This window comes from Parasteatoda tepidariorum, chromosome 11 (genome assembly GCF_982258835.1).
Source record: "Parasteatoda tepidariorum strain Cologne lab strain chromosome 11, Ptep-v5.0, whole genome shotgun sequence".
Lineage (NCBI taxonomy): Eukaryota > Metazoa > Arthropoda > Arachnida > Araneae > Theridiidae > Parasteatoda > Parasteatoda tepidariorum.
Window position 1 is genome coordinate 60459765 of NC_141765.1, and position 16798 is coordinate 60476562.

General features: G+C 28.9%; 1 protein-coding gene across 2 annotated transcripts in view; it reads left to right on the top strand.

The window, feature by feature from the left end:
- The window catches only part of Smox (Smad on X protein), a 98018-nt gene that overhangs the window by 77960 nt on the left and 3260 nt on the right, over nucleotides 1–16798 (top strand). For both annotated transcript variants that reach the window (XM_043043958.3, XM_087154678.1), the window contains 5 exons: nucleotides 4287–4424; nucleotides 7333–7401; nucleotides 9838–9873; nucleotides 11428–11640; nucleotides 14819–14956. In XM_043043958.3, coding sequence (XP_042899892.1) covers nucleotides 4287–4424; nucleotides 7333–7401; nucleotides 9838–9873; nucleotides 11428–11640; nucleotides 14819–14956 — 594 coding nt within the window. The remainder of the gene's footprint in view (nucleotides 1–4286; nucleotides 4425–7332; nucleotides 7402–9837; nucleotides 9874–11427; nucleotides 11641–14818; nucleotides 14957–16798) is intronic.

The window sequence follows — 16798 nt, forward strand, 5'->3', positions numbered from 1 at the left end:
CTGCAATCAAAAATGTATTAATTTTTAAAAAAATTAACTATCTTGGTTCTTGCTTCTGGCTCTCAAATTCATATAATTTATAGTTGAGGGGCGCAAAGCAAGAACAGGGTTAATCAGACTTTTCCACACAAAAAATAAAATAAATAAATAGTGTACTTTTAACGACGGGCATTGTACTGTTTATCTAAGATAGGTACTCTGCCAGACATTCGTCTGGAGCTGTGGTGGTGACTATGGTAACGAGGTATGATTATTTTAAGTAGGGGTGTGTGGTCCCTGTTTAGGACTGGTTTCGTCGAGAGAAAAAGAGACCTCTTCATCGAAGCTACCCTCCCTAAAATGCCTTTTTCTTGTTTCCATAGCACCAGACTGCCGCAGGCTTAGTGGCGGTCAGAGTACCTATCTTAGACTAACAGTAACTGATTTGATAACTTCTAGAACTGAACCCAAATGTAATATCATTCTTCTATTTGGGAAATAAATATTCTAAAACCTAATTGGAGTACATGACACTGTTTGACTCTTGAGTAGCTTGAACATGCAGTATGTCAATGGTTTCCGAAATTTCGAACTGAAGATTTTAATTTTCACCATGGACGACTTTTAAAGTCTTTGGGTGAGATACAAAAAGTAGGTTGAATAATTGAGTTGGAGACTACAGTGAAAATAAACTCATCTCAAGCTTTCGGTGAATTAGTAGCAATATTTGAAATTACCTTTCCCATCTTAAAAACCATTTGGAACAAATCAGTAAGATTCTGAATCTAAATAAATGGATTCTGCATCAATTAAACAAGTCTAAGAAAAAAAACATGGCAAAGGTTGCATTTCTTGCTTTTCACGACAAAATCGAACCATTATTTAAAAGGCCATAACGAATTTTGAAGCCTACTTTATTCGTCAAAAAATTTATTGTTGTCTATTTACTGTTTCAAAGTTGTTTTATAATACAGCTTCATTAGATAGAGAGGTGTGTTCACTATAAACTAATTAGGCAGAATGAAGCAAGAGCTGTCGGGATTAGTAAATTAAGATCTCCTTTGAGGGCAATGCTCTACTACAGCGGTCGATTGTAGTTTATGTCCTACCCTACTAAAGGGTGGTTGGTAAATTGTTTACTTCTGCAAAACAATCATAACAAGCAAGATTTTTGGTTCGATAGTTAGTCTAATTTCCTGCTTTACCTCTGACGTGAAGTAAATCACATTAATTGAATATTATTACTTTTATTATAATTATTATGTTAACTTTTAATCATTATCATCATTTAAAAATATACGTTATGCTCCTTTGAAAACTTTCCACCTTGAATAAATTTTTAATTGGTACAGTTTTTAAAAATTGCTCAAATATGTGAATTTTGATTTAGAGGGAGACATTTAAAAATGCACTGTAATCAAATAGAAAAGCTCCCTAATAAAGAAAAATGAGGTGGTAGCCTTCGAGATTATATATTGTTTGTTTGGTGGATCATACATGTGTATGGATGACATTGAAATCACTATCACTATTTTAATCACCTATCACATTCTTCTGATCTCACAACAGCTTGTAACTATCTCTTCAAAATATTCAAAAGCACATAAGTACCGTTTGTATCTGTTTTTACTTAACACTATTTAAATTTAAGGGACTTATTTTATCATTGTAATTATGTAAGCAGCATCTAGTAAGAATACTAAGAAATATCTTATAAGAACTCTAAGTACCTAGTATCTTAAGCAATATCTAAATAAAAACTTGAATCGATGTTTCCATATTGTTAAGGAATATACAACTTTGCCAGAAATCAAATCAACCATCTGAGAGTTAACATCCAATATTTTGGACAACATTTGGTTTAATATTATCTCTTAAAAAAATATTTTATGATTTATTTTTCTGTTTGTATACTTTTACAAAGCTATTGTCTATGTAAGAATAAAATTGTTTTGCTGATATGAACATTTTTGAAGTTTTTATTTACAGTGAAAACTTATAAGAAAGGTAAATTCGATTAAAGCAACCTCTCAGGCAGTTTTATGCAGGCACACCATACAAATAACTTTTGAGCCAGGTGAATTTTGTTTCATGACCAAAATGTCATGAAATTCTCGATAAATACCATCCTATAATATTTATTTAAAAAAATGCTGTAATTTAAAATATTATCATTTTTAAGCAATAATTAGAAAAATTAAGTTTAATGTAAATTTTTTTTTCAATGAGTTCATTTATTAGTTTACTTTCTTCTAAGCTACATATTTTTAGGTCCAAATTGCATTTACTGCAATTATTTAAAGCTCAGGTCTCAGGAGGATATGCTATTATCATTGACGTAGGTAGAAGTTTTATAATTATGCTCAAAATTTAGAAGATAAAAAATACAACTTTTTCTATTGTGTAACTATTTCACCAATTACATTCAAATGTTTATTTATTTATTTTTTTGAATTACATAATCTAATATAAGATGCAAAAATTTGCATGTCTCACAATTAAAAAATATTTTGATCATTAATTTATTTGTAATTTTCGAAAAAAATAAGTAATTATTTAAAAAATTTTTTTTCATGGAATTGTCTTCTTAATAATGTATTTTATAACTAAATGCAAAAAGCTTTCGACTCACTTAAAAAATTCCTGGGATATGACGGAACACAAAAAAGTGAATTTTATATATTGTGATTAAAAATACAAAAGAAATTATTCAGAAATCACGAACCTTTGAAAAATTGTTTATTCTAAAACCACGAGTATTTTTTTTCTCAATTTAACTACTATATATTAATTCAAAAATGTTGTGATCAGATTCATTTATGATAACAAAAGACAGTACAATGCCATCTGCGGCAAGGTAACAAATTCCAATATGTAACAAAAGTTTTACCAATGCAATATATTAGTTTTCTCTTATTCTATTTATTAACTTTGGTTTCTCAAAAATCGAATTAAGCATTCATTTTAAATTTTTTAGGGTATTATTACGGATTACAAATTTCAATTTGCATGATTTCATTGTATGCTCACCTTGTTTTCTTATCGCTTCTTCTGCAGTTGTTGTGTTGTATTTCCAGTTGAACCTGCGAATTTTAAATTGTGCATTTTAGTAGTAATTTTTAATTCTTTCGATTTATGCAATTTCATCATAAATCCATGTGGTTTTGACAGTTGCTTTAGTGGCAGTGTTTACTACAGATTTCAATGTGCTTTTTAAAATCGTCAACTTTTAAATACAATGTTATTAGATTAGGTGATGTTTATTAAATTTTGAAACAAACAAACTTTTCAAAATGTGAGAATCATAGAATGAAATTTTTATTTTTATAAATTTTTATTCATCTCTATTTAAATCATTTTATTTCAAATACAAATGTTAAGTACTTTAATGTCTATCTCAGCAATGACATATTTTTTATTTTTTTACATAAAATATACCGGGTGTTCTGTAATGATAGCCCATAATATGTATTTCTAGAATTCTTATTAAAAATTAAAACAAGAGTTTTCTCATTCAGGTCCACGAATTAAAGTTTTAACAAGAAAAAAAATAGACAAATCGCAGTAGAAGGTGAATGTAATAAATACCAAAATAGGTTTAATTGAATGCTGAATCTTGAAGGTGTTTCTAAAAATCGACTGTTAACTCCTTTCTGTTTAAACACACAATCAAACCTGTGTTGTTTATTTACATTTGCTTTCTAGTACTGTGATTTGCCAGATTTTGAAAGGATTTTTGTTTCTTCCTTGCTTTAATATCAATTTGCTTTCCCCCTATGTGAGGATTTTTTTTGTTTTCTATTGATTCTAAAAATTCAAATTAAGGGTGCTTTTTATGTAACATCCTATATATTATCTTTATGGGTGAACAAATTTTTATGATTTGTTATATACATATGCATCAGGAAGAATTTTCTGAGAAAATCTAAAAAAAAAGACCTATTTTCTTTTAAGGATATATGTCTGAATCGCATAAACTGGTTGGTAATTTTTTTCTCTCAAAACAAGTTTTAACATTAAAAAAGTGGTCCACTGATATTACTTACCCAAAATTTGTTGCAAAAAGTAACTAATTTATCAGTAATGTTGCTACACATATAATTTCTATGTATCTTATTATGGTTAATAGAAAATTTTGATATTAAATATATTAAATAAATTTTATTGAGAGTTTAAAATGTTTTTATCTTGTTCAGATATTCTGTATGATCATGATAATTTATACTGCATTAAGAAGTAGTTCTGCTAAGTTGCATGAAAGTTGTGTTCCTAAATTCAAACAATTAATTATTATTTTTTATTTACAGTGTTGCCCACAATTTTTGTTCCAAGGAACACAGGGGAAGTACCAACCTCACTTCCCCCACTGGACGATTTTATTAATTCTGTACCAGAGAACACGGAATTCTCAGCAGGGCTGGAAAATCGAACTTTCCCTTTGACGGGTATGAAGTATATTGCTTATCTCTTATGCTTAACAACATTCATTTACAGTAATTTCAATGTCTTTAAACCATAGGTTCTCAACCTTTTTTGAATTACTGCCCACTCTGCAAGTCAAAAAATTGTCAATGATCCATACCAAAAAAAAATCATAATTATGAATAGGGGAGTGGTATGAAACCGAGTTCTTGACTTTGGTGAAATTAGTTGTTTGTTTGCAAACAGACTTTGAATTACATTCTATTGGGCAAAAAGGAGCTGGAGATATATTGGTGTCTTGTTGTTGAGTTCATGGTGTCTGTAGATAAGTTTGTTCTACTGTGTCAACTCTTTAATGTTCTTCTATTTTTAAGCTATTCTTATTTATTAGTAATACACATATAAAATACATATAAAAATTTCGCTGACACAGTTATGCTTTAACAAAGATTCATACTCTTACAAAAAATAAGGATTCCAGTTAAAGTATGGTTCTGTTTCATTGGAGTAAAACCGTGTACTACCATCACCATATAAAGCAAATTTAAAATATAAGGATGGGGGGAAAAAAAGAACTGTTAAAAAAATGTGCTATCAATGAAGAGAAAGTTGTTCTGCAGTAACTCTTAGAAAAAATTCAGTAACAGTAGAGCAATACAAATGTTGGCTTTTTTTGATATATCACATTTTATTAAAATAACAGATGGAATTTATCTCAAGCTGTGGATTTTATTAGGAGAATAATAGTTGTAGTACTTCTAAAAAATGCAAAGATTTATTTTTCTGAATGTTAATCTGTTCCTTGTAAGAATTCTTTCCTTTTTTTTATACTTAAATTGTGGCAGCAGTTTAATTTTATAAAAGTAATATGTTTTTTAATTCTCATAAATGAAATACATTATTTCATTCCCATTAATATCCTTTATTTAATGGAATTAAAAAATGTGTTGTGATGTGTAACCAGCTAGTAAATTAATTTCAAATAACACTATTTTTAAAATGAATCTAATTAAAACAAGTCACAAACATTATATAAAACAAATAAAAAAAATATATTATAAAGAATGAAATAAAGAAAAATTTACTTTTGGGAGGGCAAGGAGAAAAGTCATCTTTACTCTGAAGTCCAGAAACTGGAACTGTCGTTCGAAAGTTTTCTCTCTCGTTGATTACCAGGGTCACTACTGATAATTCAGGCTTAGTTTTTAGCTGGTTAGTTACATAAGTAATATGCTAAAATATAAAAGTATCTACAAATATAATTTCTGTTTCTCTGTTACAGCACTATCTTTTTAATTATAATTATTTAAATAGGGCCCTATAAATTATGCGGAAATTTTTTAAAAATTATGCGGCTAGGATGCGGCGATTTTTAAAAATTATGCGGCAAGGATGCGGTGTCTTTTAAAAATTATGCATGCAGGTTGTGAATGACCCAGAAAACAATTGAAACTGAAAAATAAAATCTCTTAAAAAAGTTCAACTTTCTTTCCTGCTTTAATAAAATTTTTTTTCAATGAATACAATAAAAATTTCAACTAAATTACCTTCTTATGTATTGTACATCTATTTTCTACATCAGAACAATTATTAAAGTTTATTAAAATGAGAGAAGTTAGTCCAGAAGCTGCGCTTTCTTTCAAACTCTGTCTTTGTTTTGTGAAATTTGGCCGTAGCAGGATACAGCTATTTCACAATCTACTGAATTAGGAAGCACTGAGAGCACTTGTCGTGCTTTTTTTGTAAGTTCTGGAAATCTCTCTGAGACTACCTCTGAATTCCAGAATCTAATTAAGTCCTGGTTTGAACATTCTTTTACATATTCTTTGTAAGCAGCATACTCGAGTTTTATATCTTGACCACTCATTCCTGGAATATTCTTGAATATATCGTCGTCTTCAATATTGAGGTTGACTATTTGTTCTGGATCGAAAACTCGAGCAGCTTTCATGAAGTTTAATGCAGGTTGACTAAACTTGGGCTCGCGTTTTTTGAATACGTCTAGTTCTGGAGAGTAGTAAGTATTCAACTTTGCAATTGTTTTGTGAAACACTTCTTGAAGAAATACGTTGCGTGAATCTTTTCGTGAGTATGATGCCTGAGAATTACATCGAAGTTTAGACCGCAGATCAAAAATCTTAGTGTAAGCTTTGTGAATAAATACACCACATGTTTCGAAAAAGAGAAGAGTATCTATTAATATCTGAGCGTGTTCTGCAATGAACTGAAAGTCTTTGCAAACGTCCACCTGTCCATAAAGATTCTTGGAATTGAAAAAGAAGATATTTTTCAATTGAAAAAAAACCGTTAAGGAGAAATTTATCTGGTAAACGAATACATTTTGCTGAAAAATAAAAATTATACAGATATGTTGCGATCACGCGGAAAATTGTAAATTATGCGGATAATTGTGAATTATGCGGGTTTCCGCATCTTCGCATAATTTATAGGGCCCTAATTATAAATACATATATGTTGTTTCTAAGGTCTCATATTAAATGTATCCAGGTTGTCACAAATTTTTTTATGTGTTTTTAATGAATTATTGCCAGTTTTTCATCCATATTTCTTAGTCTATTACAATAAAGTTGCCCAATAGTAATTATTAATCGTGTGATTAGGTAGGCAGCATTTAAGTATGTTATTAACAAAATAGATTCATATTAGTTAAGTGTTAAATTAATACTAAGATTTAGATCACCGTATTTCTTTAAATTTATATATTTATTTTTACTTTCATATTTAGACAACATATTCCTTCACTCTCTCCAATATTAAATTTACTTCTCTGAAGCACATCAAAGAACATTTTCGTTTCTTAAAAACGTCTTTATCATATTTTTACTTATAGCTAAATATCCTAATATAAAGTTTCCTCTTTATATAAAATTTATGTGTACTTAAATTTAATGTCTTAATGCTTATTTTTAGAGACACCCCCACCTGGCTACATGAGTGAGGACGGGGATAGTCAAGAACAAAATGGCACGGAAAATATGGGTGACTGTTCTATTATGCTCTGTATAATCAGCAAAAATATACATATACTTATATATGTATGTACATTGGTTTGAGTAAAAAGTCATTGCATTTTTTTTTATTGCAACAGATTACAGTAGTACAGTTTCTGAAATACTTAAAGCATTTTCAAAACAAAATGAGCTTTTTTGTTAAGTTGTGGAGATTTTACAGAAGATTGAACATGGAGGACCAAACTGTTCATTTTTGCCACATTTTACTGTTTTACTTCCGTAAAGGGAGAAACGTGCTTGTGCTTGTGAAAATTTGCATAAAGTTTGCAGTGATGATGCTCTACAAGATTGTCATTCCAAAAACTGGTTCAACAAATTCCATGCTGATGATTTTGATTTGAAAGATGTTTGTCGATCAGGAAGCTTACCTAGATTGATGGCAAACAAAAAAGACGTTGATTCAGACAATTCCTTGTAGATACATTGAAAATTAGTCAAAAAAGTGTTCACATGAATCTAAAAAAAATGGGAAACGTAAGCAAACTCCATATTTGAGTTCCTCAGGAACTCAAAGAAGTTCAATTGATGCTGCGAATAAACGTTGGCTATATGCTCATGAAATGCAAAGAAAAGTATTTTTTTAAATGAATGATAACTGGGGATGAGAAGTGGATTGTTTTTTACAACAATGTGGTGCGCAAACGGCTTTGGTCCAGAGGTGATGAATCCCTGTCAATGACTTCAAAAGCAGAACTTAATTAAAGGATGGTTATGCTCTCAGTGCAGATTAAAAGTGTTTTTATTTATTTTGTTAAAAAGCTCCAACGAAGGAATGATAGAATCAATTCAGATATGTACTAAAGGCAATTTGACAGTTTGAATGAAACTGTCATCCAGAAATGTCTGGATCTCATGGATTGTGAAGGAGGAGTGTTCATTCATGACCACATGAGATCACACACATCTTTGGCAAATTGTCAAAGATTATAGGAGCTTGGGTGGCTTGTGTTGCTCCTCCCAACATATTCTTTTGACATTGTGTTGTCAGACGTCAAATTGTTTTAACCTCTTAAACTCCTCGTGTGGAATAACATTGAATTCAGAGGGAGCTGTAAATCAGCACTTTGTTCAGTTTTTCCCAAATGAAGACAGGTCTTTCTACAAACCAGGAATTATGAAACTCGCTGAATGTAACTGTAAAACTGTAAACTGTAAAAGGTCACTGAACAAAAGAGAAAGTGTATACACATATCATTGATTATTCCTTTAACCTTTTTATAACACCTCTAACTTTTTTATTTGGATTTGAAAAATATAGAGAAAAACAAGACTTTTTACTCTACCCTATATATATATATATATATATATATATATATATATATATATATATATATATATATATATATATATTATATATATATATATATATATATATATACATATTAATTACTCTATAAATTTGATAACAGTTAAAATACGCTGTTTAATAAATGCTTAATTGTGGTGTAAGTTATGTATGCTTTATAATTATGTATGATTAGTTTTCAACCTTTTTATTATATTAAATTTTACAAGCTGTAGAGGTTCTTTGAAAATTCATTTTTGAGAGAGAATAACTGCTGTAATTAAATGCATTTTTTTAAAAAAAGGGAAGAACATTTTAAATTGTATCTTTTTAAAAAATATGATGTTTTCTAATATATTTAGTGTTAATAAAATTTTCGTATTATAATTTAATTTTGATATCTTATATATGGCAGACCAACAGTTATAGTAAATAATGTAGGAAACTATTTAAAAAAATAATGTACAATTTTGTTTTTAAAATTTTTTAACAATTTAAAAATAGATGTTTTTTGTGTATTATAGTAATAATAATAGTATTAAAAAAATACTTTGAGTTAAACTTACTAGCAAAGGTTACTTTCTTCAATAATTTAGTGTAATTTCAATGGAAAGGTCCCTACATAAAAATCTGTTTTTCTATCATGAATGTGATATACAGCATGACTATTTTTCAAAAAAATAAATAAAAAATAAAAGGAACAAAAAAAACTTATGTTTAAGAAAATGTTTTTTAATGTTTTAGCCTTAAGTTTTTATTTTAAGTTTGAAGTAATTGTTAGATTTTAATGTAGTTGACTTTAAAATTTATATAATATGTTTATGAATGCTTAAAATTAGCTTACATTGTTTGTAAAGTTTTTATACTGCTTGTAATTTTTGTTGTAAATTTTTCCTGAATTTCGAAAAAAATTATCAAAATATTTTAACGATTCTTTAAATTCAGGATCTAATACATCATTAAACCAATACATCATCATACAACCAATAAGTCGTTACTCGTTATCATTCCATTTATTTAACTACCCCACTACCAGTGTTTAGCAGTTTAGTTGATGTCAATTTTTTTATATTTATCGTTATAAGATTATTGTTAAAATAAATATTTTGATTTTTGCAGATGCGTCCTTAATTTCCTCTCCAAGTCCACCCTTGGGTATTGTATATATTTATTTCGTATAGATTTCTTTGATTTTTGATAGATTTTGCATTAATTCTTTATTTTGAAAATGTAATTTCCAAAGTAATAGTTAATTTGTTTGGGAGGTGACACAATGAAGGATACACTCATGATCTGAAAGAAGTCTTCGAGCTAGTGACTCATAATAAAGTTTTTATGATTTCCTACCAATTTTATTTAACCAAAAAATTTATAGAGTAATAGAATATAAAATTTTTTAAACATTTCAAATAAACAATAAAAAATTTATTAAAATTAAATATACTATTTTTTATTCAACTTATAGAACTACCAAGCTGTCAATCTCTTCTTTGATAACAATATGGAAATAAAAGTTTAAAAAAAATAATACTATAAATAAACAGGTGTATAAATGACCTTAGATCAACATACATAAATAAAGATGCAAAACTATTGCTGCACAAAGCTATTATACACCCAATCCTAACCTATGCATCAAAAACTTGGGACTCTTTAACAGAAAAAAAGTGACTAGCATTGTCATCTATGTAAGAAAAATTTTGCGAACCATTTTTGCCAGAATTAAAGTGGACAATTTCTGCAAAAGGAAAATTATAAATACAGAAATTTAAAAAAGTGATATTTAATTTAATAAAATTATTAAGTTATACTGAATTGAATATTCAAGACATATTTGCCAGTTAGATACAACTAGTCCAACACTTCTGATTTTAAAGCATAAACCAATTAGTTGTAGAACAAAAGGACATCCAAAGCTTCCACAGCTGAACTCCTTCTATAGGAATTTCAAATCCGTTAGGTTGTTTAACTGGCATGACCTGGTTACAAAGAATTGTGTTGAGAAATTTTCTGGAAATAGCCAAGGCATGATATGTGCTGTTATCGCAATGAGGATGATTAAATCTCTGCCTCCAAAAATAAATAATCGAACAATATTTCTTTTATATTTTTGCAAGTTTTAACGTTTCTACGACTTTTTAACACTTTCATCGCGGCAGTAGCAAGCCTTTGTCACACCCGTTGCACTTAAGTTTTCCCCCTCAGTAATAAAATTTAAATATCATGCATATTCCTTTAAAACTTGTTTAATTTACTTTAAAAAATAATAATCAATTGCAATCAACAATCATATTCACTAATACAACAATAGTTCACAGTGAGTATTCCTGTAAAACTAGTCATCTTGTCCGTCGCGATGAAAGAGTTAAATCTCGGTTTCTGACGGGTAAAAACATTTTTATAGAGCTCAGGCAAGTTTACATTTCTAATCTTCAGGATAAGGCCTATATAAGTGAGTTTGATCTTATCTCTACTATGCAGTGCTTCTCTTTCGGTCATAGAATATTAAATAAATTAAAAGTAAAGTCTAATAAATTATTATACAAATTCACATTGTTGACAATTGAATTTTTTTTAGCATACTTCATTTTGATTATTATTATTTTTTTATTTGCTATCTTGTATAGTTAGGAATCATATAAATGTGTTTTGATTGTGTATATAGGTAACAAGCTTTAGTTGATTATGTTTTTTATTATATTTTTACAGATGTACAACCTGTTACTTATACAGAACCTGCATTTTGGTGCTCTATCTCATACTATGAGCTAAACACTCGAGTAGGTGAAACTTTTCATGCCTCTCAACCATCTTTAACAGTTGATGGATTCACAGATCCTTCAAGTTCCGAACGGTTTTGCCTGGGTCTTTTATCAAATGTCAATAGAAATAGTGTTGTTGAACAAACTAGAAGACACATTGGTAATTTATTTTACTCTTACTTGTTTTATAGAAATTTGCTTCTAAATAATCGCTATTTTATTGATACTTTTTAAAACGAAATACTTTTGATAAACTATTTGGTTATTATAAAGTTTCTATATTAAATTAAGTTTGCTGAAAAGGAAATTTATTTTTTTCTTTTCTTTTTTATTATTTATTTTGTAAACTTTTGTCATCTTTCTGGCAAGTGCTGTGCTACTAGAACTTCAATTCATTATCAAGAAAAAAAATGAGCTAAGAGTGAATTAATTGCTGTAATATAATAAACACTGAAAGTTAAATTATCTAAAGAATTTTGAAAGGTTCAAATACAAACACAATAGCTTGGATCCAAAAACACTCTACAAGACATTGTAAATTGGCTCTTCCCTTATGACATTTTGCAAAACAAGCTTTTTTTTTTCAAGAGCATGTATTCCCAAAATGAATATTACATAACTTTTATTACTTCACATACAAGCTAACTCATAAACTAAACATGGCCTAATATAAATGAAACACCCTTCATAAAGTGGAGCTGTAAGAAAGTAATGAACTATGAATGATGAGCAGTTTTAGATTAATATATATAAATATCAAAGTACCAACGCTATCAATGCACTCATTCTTAATTGTAAAATAAAACTTATGCAGTGTACTTATAAATTTAAATAAATGCAAACGAATGAGAGCAAAAGGGGCAAAAGATTGTGTCTTTTCCTTGCACACGTTGGGAAGTACCACAAAAATGTAAACAAAGATAAAAAAATAATGCAATTGAAGTATAATTTTGAGGCAGCAGAGGATTGACATAATTTGAAGCAATGAATCCACAATCATTGATATAATTGGAAACAGTCAATCCATAGACAGAAACAAGAGAAAATGCAAGCAAAATAATGCATGCCATGATCAAAGCAAGTATTCATTGCTAAAAAAGATTCTAAACATGGCAAAAAAGATTCTAAGCACATTTCATTAAAAAATTTCTTAAAGTAAAGCAATTTTATCATGCAACATGTACTGTAAAACCATCAGAATGTGAATTTATATGCAGTAAGAGAGTCAAAAGCTGCAGTTTTGAAATATATTAAAGGATTCAATACCTATGTGTAGATGCATGAAAGGAAAGGATAAAATTAGATTGGATGTTGACCTTGATGACAGATAATGTTAAATATTTTCATTTCCTAATAAAATAAAAAAGCTTACAATTTTTTTTTAAATAATCAGATTTTAACGACTTTATAACAATTTGTGATTGTTAGAAGTGATGTTTGTAACTTCATTAATATTTACCTATAACATTACTTAAAAAACACAATTTTTCTGAATTAGCGTAACTTTTTTTTCAAATGTGTATATTCAGCTTACTAGAGATAGGGCTGTACTCCAAATTAAATAAAATTTTACTCATAGCCCTATGGTAGCTAGGTTACAAGTTTGGATTTTGTAATATTGTTTTTCTAATTTTTATTCCAGATTCCAATGGTAAATGGGTTCAGTGAAAATACCTCAGAGATATCATTGCACCATTGAGGTGAAAAATTTTGTCTTGCTCTGTCTCTTATACGTTGTATTGTGCGGGCATGACATGAACGTCCCATTTCGTTTGTCTTTTTTTGTTTTTTTTTCTTCAAATAAAGTGTTGATGACAATTTTTTGTTATTGTTTATTTCTGATTCAGTTTTTATGCTCTTTATCTAAAAACTTTCTTCTGATTTTTTGAGAAGTGAGTATTCCATAAAAAAATATTCCCTTTGGGAAAAGTAATATTTTCTGTGGTAGCAAATCTTTTTTGGAAGATGTCATAGTTTGAAAGATGAAGACAAATATGCTATATCTGAAAGATATTCATACTTTTGGAGAAACATCATGGTGAACAATTTTGTTGTACTGTGTGAGCGTGATGTAAAGTGTAATTTACTTTGTTGTTATCTATTTTTTAAAATTGCTCATTTTACTCGTATAATTACATCTTTTTCAATATTTTTGTTATATTTATACTCTAAAGCTGATGGTTCTATCATGCACAATCTCATTTGATTTTTTAGTCATATTTTTAGTTTAAAAAAAATGGAGATTACTTAGTAAAAAAAATCTTCAAATAGCACTGAATGTTTTTTCTTATATATAAATAATTTTAATGTATAAAATGAAATTCTAAAGGCCTGAATTGAATAGTTCAAAATCAGTGCTTCGTTAAAGTAAATTGTTTTTTTTCTTGTATGTTTTGTGCAAGCATGATGTAATTTTTTTTGGGGTGTATGTGTTTTTACAAAATAGCATATATCGTCACTACAACTTAAGTGCTATTGATTCTTATTCATGGTGTGACTACAATACTGCCTGCTTTATTTTCTAAAGTTAAAAGCCAGGTCTAAGTTAATTCTGCTTTGGAAATTTTTTTATCAACAGAAATAAAAAGAAATATTTTTAATATAACTGTAAATAGTGTTTGCAGATAGAAAAATGATTTTATGAAAGTGTGCATGAGTAAAATAACTGCAAACATCTCAAAAATCGATATTTTGTTGGTCATATACTTTTGGTAAATATTATTGTTTACATTTCTTTTGTCTTAATTTTTCTTTTTAAGAAATTCTTAACGTAAATAGAAAAAGCTGTCAGAACTTTCAAAAAAAAATTTTTTTTTTTAAAAAAAACTGTTGTCCATGCAATATTAAATTTCTAATTTGGAATTAAAAAGAGTAAGCTCCATAAATAACATGAAATTTCTGATGTTAAGCGTGTATTAAATAAGAGATAGTAAATAAATTTCATACTTTTGATTGATAAAAAAGATGTATATGCTAATTTGTTTATATACACTAATTGTTTATATAGTATTAAATGTAAATTACTAGAAATTATTAAATTATACTACCATTCATTCTATCTTATATCTCTCAAAGTCAGAAATTATTTTGAATCAATACTGTGTCATTTTAAATGCGTTTCAAACTAGATGAGAGCTAAAAAAATTTTTGCTAATTGATGTTTACATTTGATTAAAAATTATTTGTTTCAAATGTAAAACTTGTCCAATTTTGATCTCAAAACGTTTCTTTTGTATCAAAATCTAAAACAATATTTTTTGTTGGTTTATAGTTTCAATTCTGTTTTGTATAATAGCATAAGTGTTTCTCTAAACTAGAATTATTATGTTTTGTTTCAGGACGAGGTGTAAGACTATATTACATAGGTGGTGAGGTATTTGCAGAATGCCTTAGTGACAGTAGTATTTTTGTGCAAAGTCCTAACTGTAACCAAAGATATGGATGGCATCCAGCAACTGTGTGTAAAATACCGCCAGGTGATTATGCATACTCTTATAGAAGTTTTTTAAAAAAGCTAACTTATAAAAATTAAGAGTTAGGTATGTTGAAAAAGAAGTAGGAGACAAAATGCCTTCTGAAAATATTAAGTTCTATCAGAGAAACTTGCTAATTTTATATGATAAAATTAACAAAATAAATATGTTGAACTCTATTATGCTATATCCTTGGAAATGCGTTTTGCTTAGCTCTCAGAATGTCCTATAAATTCTAGCGCTGTTATATTTGCTAAATAGATGTGCTATTCTTGTTCCCTTTTTCAGCAAGGAATAATAACTAACTTCTAAAAAGTAGGAAAATATGATTGTGTGATCAATGCATGTGCGGGGGCAGAGTTATCGACCATGCCAACCGTCATCTATCAAAAGGAACCTCTTGATTGAATCAAGTTAGCATGTCTTATATACCAGTGAATTGATGTTTAATTTTCGTAGTGGTAGTTACACTACAATACTCCCCCACCAGAATTTTATCAAGGATAGAATTCGATACCACTAGTTGCTGTACTTGTGAGAGACCGGGAGAGCTTGGTTGAGTGCTGAATGTGAGAGGTGTATTAACATCACGTCGTAGCGTTCGTTGTTGCATTTTGCAGTCACAAGTAGCAAGTCAACTGTTCAATGTGGACTATCAATTGAAGTAGGCGTTACTATCAAGTTATTTTTGCGTGTTCAAATCACGTCCGGAGGTCACCAATGTTGGGGCGGAGTCATCGACCATGCCAACCGTCATCTATCAAAAGGTACCTCGTGATTAAATCAAGTTAGCATGTCTTATATACCGGTGAATTGATGTTTAATTTTCGTAGTGGTAGTTACGCTACACATGCACTTAGTCAGAATTGCTATAAATTGCTCTGAATGAATACCAATCTCTATATTGACTTTTTAATTCTTTTGTAAGCATCTCGTTATTAATCCTTCATATTGTCACCCAGTTGGTGTGGTAGGTTAAGTCTTCACCTAAGCCCTATTTTGATTCCCTCGCTAAAGATTGGGTGTCTAATCAGACTGCACTTTCTCTGACTGTGTCTTAGTGGTTTGGAATCTATTTTAATCTACTGTTCCAGATAGTTTTTGCACCAGATAATTCAAAGGCCATGTGATTATTACCATTTGCCCTCTGATATAAACTGTGGTAGTGTTGTGTTCATACGTGTCAATATTATTTCGATCATCATTAACCAATTAAACATTGAATCCTCGTTTAAAAAAATGAACTAGAAAATAACTTTTATCACAAGCTATTATTTTTTATAAACTATGACTGGACATTTTCCCTTTGTAACGCGTTGGGTTTAATTGGGAGTGTAGAGATATGTTTGATTATGATGCTTTTGGATTAGATTAGGTGACCGGATATATGGAATATACACTCCCTTCAGAATGTTGTATGGATTAAGGATGAATCTCTACTCGTTGCCGATTGCCAAGTGGTGTAGCTCTACTGCAATGTTGATAACTAAATTTTTTTTGAAGAAGTCGATAACAAAATATTTTAATAAATGTAGATGTGTAAAAGAAAGAATCTGAATGGTTTCTGAATTTTCTATTTTATCGCAAAACCAATTTTCTTATTTTGCATCATTTTAAGTGTTAAAAAGCTTACATTGAATTTGTTTGTTGATTTCATAGTCCCAAGCTTGTGAGTCATGTATTGGAATTCTATCACTTTGAGCTGCTATGAAACTATCTAATACTCCAGATTTAGTTTTCTGAAATCTAGTCTAAAGAGTCTACGAATTACTGATTATCTCACTTTATATATATTGTTCTATTCTATGAGTGTGTGTTCTTCTGTGTTCTACAATTTTATGTCAA